The following is a 4,764-nucleotide window of genomic DNA, read 5'->3' as shown; positions in this document are numbered from 1 at the left end:
ATATATATATATATATATATATGGTATTGTAAAGTGGTGACCCTAGCCTAAACAAAAAATTTATTTATGTTTCATATTTACCTACTACACATAGCCTAAGTATATTTCCATATAATACTTTTAATAATTCTGTACAAGAAACAAAGTTTTATGATATGGAATTTTCCATATGTGGCATTATGTCAATGCTCAAAAAGTTTCAGATTTTGGAGTTCAGATTTTAGATTGTCAGATTAGGGATGGTCAACCTGTACTATTTTTATAGGATTGTTTTATGTTCAGATGTCATGTCAGTGCCATTCACCAGTGCTTATGTTAAGAGATTGGGGTACTGAAGGGTGAAGCAGAAGATGGGAAAACTCACCTCAGCTTCTCGAAGGTACTGATGAATTTCTTCAGCATATTCAGTCACATTTATCACATCTGTGTCAACTTCTGACATTTCTTCCAATTGGGAATGGAGAGATGAATCCACCAGCATAGGGGAAACTGCAGAGATTCAACACTGTCAGATAAGTCATTTAATTAAAATCCCATCACATGCACTCATCCTCCTCAGGAAGCTGTGAAAATAGTTATTGCTTCATGTTTGTCTCTTTCTGGTTGCTTACTACTGAAACACTGTGGACAGGTGTGAACACAAGGCACAATCAACCTGTAAATGAGTCAGATTACCTGTGTTAAAATCCAGCAGGAAGTGAAGGTCTGACTTGTACGTGCTGGTGTCTACTTTGCACACATCCTCCAAGGCCACCTCTTCTCTCCCCAGGCAACTGTTTCTCTCCTCCTGCTCAGGCTCATCCATGCAGATATCAAATCCATGCTTGACTGGCTCATGAACCCCGCAATCACACAACACATTCTTTCCAGATGGAGGGAAGATATTTTCTGGTCCAGAAAAACACTTAATTGCTGTGATCTCCTTTCAAAAAGAATGAAATCTCTTGTTAGAGGCCACCCTCAAAAGCCATCTTGGCCTATGTGACTGTGAATCAAACCCGTAGCCTGGGAAGGTAAATCCTAAACTGAAATATTTATGTTGACAATTCCAGAGAATAAAACTTAGAAATTGTTATTATTTTTTTCTTATTTTTACCTATATTTAAAATACAGAAAGAGAGCTACCTAAAAATTGCTGTCTTCTTTACATACTAGTATGTATCACAGGGAACTCAAGATTATAGAAAGAAGTTATAGCTCTTCTCGAAAATGAAATAGGTATAATGTGTAGGAGGAAAATTGCAAGTTGGCTTTTATGCTTATAGCATCACATGATCACAAGTTTTATAGGTGTTCTGCATAGCTGTTAACACATAGTTACTGAGTTCTCACAGCCCCTCTCCTTGGAAAGTTAACTTTTAGGTTCAGCCCTCTATAAAATTCTCATTTCATAGACAGCTATTTAGAAGGAAAAAATCTTTATGATAGTATTTGAAAAAAAAAGTCTTAGGAACTAGAAAGGACCACAATCATAAGTAACTGTAACCAGATAACCATGACTCCAAGTTACTGCCAAGTTTTACTTTTGTTACATACATGCATGCACACAGACAGATACATATTCATTAAATAAATATTTGATGATGTTATTCCAGGTATCCAGAATTTAGCAGTGAACAAAATGTTCAACCTGGGTGTAGAGGAGGGAGAGGTAGGGGAGAGACAAATAGGAAAAGATACAGTTGAGCAAAGTGAGAAAAAGAGCAGGATAGCATAGGAGGTCAGGAAGAAGAGAGGCCAATTACTGTAGGCTTTCCTGTGGATCATATAAAGACTGGCTTCATGCAGAAAGGGAAGCCCTAGACAGATTTTGGGCAGAAGAGTAATATGATACAAGTTTTAAAAGAATCATTTTAGCTGGGTACAGGTGTAGAAACAAAGATCAGAGTTAGATGACCTGTTATGAAATTTCTAAGTCCCAGGAGAGACTTCAATCAGGAGTTCAATCAGTGTAGTAACAGAAAAGGATGAGAGGGGAAGGGATTCTGGACATTATTTTAAGTAGAACTACTAATATTTTTTTCAGTTCATTAAATGGGAGGTGGAAGAAAAAGAAGTCAGGGATGACAAAAGTTTCAGGACTGATACTAGAAAAAAATGGAATTTGCATTTACTGAGATAAGGAAACGTACCAAAGAACAAGTTTGAAGTAGGTTAAAGGTTTGGTGTTTGGTTTCGCACAAGCCTGGGATATCTATCATATGATCCAAATGGAGATGTCAAGTGGATATATACGCCTTCAATACAGCTCAAAGGCCTGGGCTGAAGATGAAAACATGAATCATCAAAAGATGCTTTGATTGTGAGAGAGTAAGTACAAGATTCAAACTGAGTACTAAACCCTAGGGCACTCTGACTTTTAGAGATTGGAGACCATAGAACAAGATGATGATGGACCGGGGATATAGCTCAGTGGATCCACCACCTGCTTCATACGTGCAAGGACCTGAGTTCAATCCCCTGTACCAAAAAAAAAAAAAAAAAAAGAAAAAGAAAAAAAAAGATGGGATGGCAGGGCATATAGTACACAGGAGCATGAAATAGGATGCAAAGCCATCAGCTGAGAGTAAAGATGGAGGAGGAGCCATGGGAGGTGGGAAACAGGTTTCTAAGGAGTCTGTAGAGGAATCAAGAAGCAAAATTAGAGGTAGTGCCAAGCGATGGCACCGGGCAACATGATAAGTGATTTAGTAACATATTTAGTAACATAAGTGAGTTTAGGAACATACTCATTTAAAATGAGACCATTCAGCAACAGCACAAGCATCAAATCCTACGTGCAGGTCTTAGACCGTATGTTTAAAGAAACTAATACTGCTAAGTCAATTATATTTATTAGAAGCACTTTTACTCAATTTTCTTCACAGCTTCGAACCAATCATTTTGTGTACTTTTTTTTTCTCTCTGTAAACAGATAATACACCAAAAGGCAGATGACCTAAAGAAGTAGTAAAGCAGTAAAGGCTTTTAATCTCATCTTTTAATTACCATAACAATTTTGAGAGTGGGCAGTTAAACTTCTCAAACTTTCCCACCTATAAAACGGGGAGGAGACCACTGCAACCATAAGGTACTACAGATATGCAGTATGGGTTTAAAGTGTCATTATGTGAGTTTATCTAATAACAGAATTAGGGAGGGTTTCTTTTTTCTATCTCAAAAAATGCATTCTTGAGGACTTTAGTCCTTTTTTGCATTTAAGTGTCTAGATTTGTTGTCAGTCTTCAAAGGCAGGTGTATCTGAGGCTACATTACCTGTTTTCCCAGTTGTTCTCTTAGCAGAGGGGAGATGTCTTCTCTCTAAGCAACCTTTTTATAGGTAATCTAAAATAGTTTGATCCAATAATGATTCTTGCACCATCCCTATGAACATTGCAAAGATTATCCAGGATTGCTTCAGGCATAGCCTAGATCATACTGAACACCTCTAACCTGGGTGGAGCTCTAGCACCATAATTTATTCTGGGCAATCACATTTTCTTTCAGCCTAGTCTTTAAATCATTTAATATATACTTAATCCAAATAGTTTCTAGATCTATGTCCTTGATATGAGAAAAATAACAACAAAGAAAACTAATCACTATTTCTATCTGCCAAAGGGAACGATCAAGGTGATCTTCAGAAATCAACATCCCTATAGTCCAGACTCCAGGGTTGTAATATTCAAGGAAAATTGTAGATACACATTAAGAGAAAATCACCTCCCAACCATGGCAGGAAAACCATTCTCCACAGCATCTTTCCTAGAGCCTCTGGGTCATTACCTGGCCATAGGTCTTCCTGTACTGCTCATTCTCATTTAGCACCCTTAATACTGTCCTTTGTGAGAGATCCTGGCCAAGCTGGGTTCCTGTGAGCAACTGACAAGCACCAGGACCTCGGGTCACTTGAGCCAGAACGACTCCGTTCTTGGAGTTGCTGTGATGCATCGTCTTGGCCTCCACACACTGCTATCAGAGAAAGAAAAACAGACAAGATGGTTAAACAACCCTTCCCACCCACCCGAGGGTACACGGATGCAGTATCTCTAAGAGGGAAGAGTACCAAGGCACGGAATCAACACCAATTATCCATCTATTTTCCCAGTAAATAGAGTTATAAAAGTCCTGAGTGACTGCACCAATCACACAACGGAAGCTGTTCTGACTCAAAACAATTATTTCAGTCCCTCGAGGCCTTCTTCCAGGACTTAGTTGAGGGCTAGAAGGTCAGAGACACCCTGTTAAACCAAGTCCGATACTAAGTCCCAGGATACCTGGGAATTTAAACTGGTGAGCCCTATGAGCCCTACGTAGTCTTTCCCATCTTCTTAGTTCATCTCCCCTAACCCCAGACAGCAGACCCAAGATACCTGAGTATGGGGAAAGTATATCCCCCTCCCAAGTAACAAACAAGGCGCTGCCTCCGCCCACCAGACCGAAGGGCCCAAACCTGTTAGGAACCTACAGTGAACAGGGCTCTTCTTTGCTTTATATTTGCTTAAGGAGCTGTGGGGCGGGACAGACGGGGCAGGAGCGTCAGGGTAGGTGAGGGAGGAAAGAGCGAGGTGTTAAGGGATTCCAGCGGGGAGCGCCTGGCTCCCCGCGGCTGCGGCCGCTTGCTCTGCGCTAATTACTTTCAACCCACCCGCGTCTGTTGAGTCGACCAATCAGCGACGCCCCCAGGGTCCCCGGGAGCCGCTTCCATGCCTAACGCGGCGGGAGGGCGCGCTTGGGGCTGCGTCGCCATGGCGACCCTCTCACCCGACGCGCAAAGCGCTGCGA

General features: G+C 40.8%; 1 protein-coding gene across 8 annotated transcripts in view; it reads right to left on the bottom strand.

Annotated features, from left to right (window-relative positions):
* The window catches only part of Ccna1 (cyclin A1), a 10,008-nt gene that overhangs the window by 4,578 nt on the left and 666 nt on the right, over window positions 1-4,764 (bottom strand). For 2 of the 8 annotated variants that reach the window (XM_010623944.3, XM_010623946.2), the window contains exons 2-4: window positions 3,766-3,951; window positions 676-922; window positions 365-489 (exon numbers count right to left, since the gene is read on the bottom strand). In XM_010623944.3, coding sequence (XP_010622246.1) covers window positions 365-489; window positions 676-922; window positions 3,766-3,951 — 558 coding nt within the window. The other 6 variants (XM_019207466.2, XM_019207467.2, XM_010623943.3 and 3 more) reach the window with 5 other exon arrangements.

Source organism: Fukomys damarensis, unplaced genomic scaffold (assembly GCF_012274545.1).
Source record: "Fukomys damarensis isolate Sample0158 unplaced genomic scaffold, DMR_v1.0_HiC HiC_scaffold_38, whole genome shotgun sequence".
NCBI classification, from domain to species: domain Eukaryota; kingdom Metazoa; phylum Chordata; class Mammalia; order Rodentia; family Bathyergidae; genus Fukomys; species Fukomys damarensis.
This window is presented reverse-complemented; position numbering and strand designations above follow the sequence as displayed.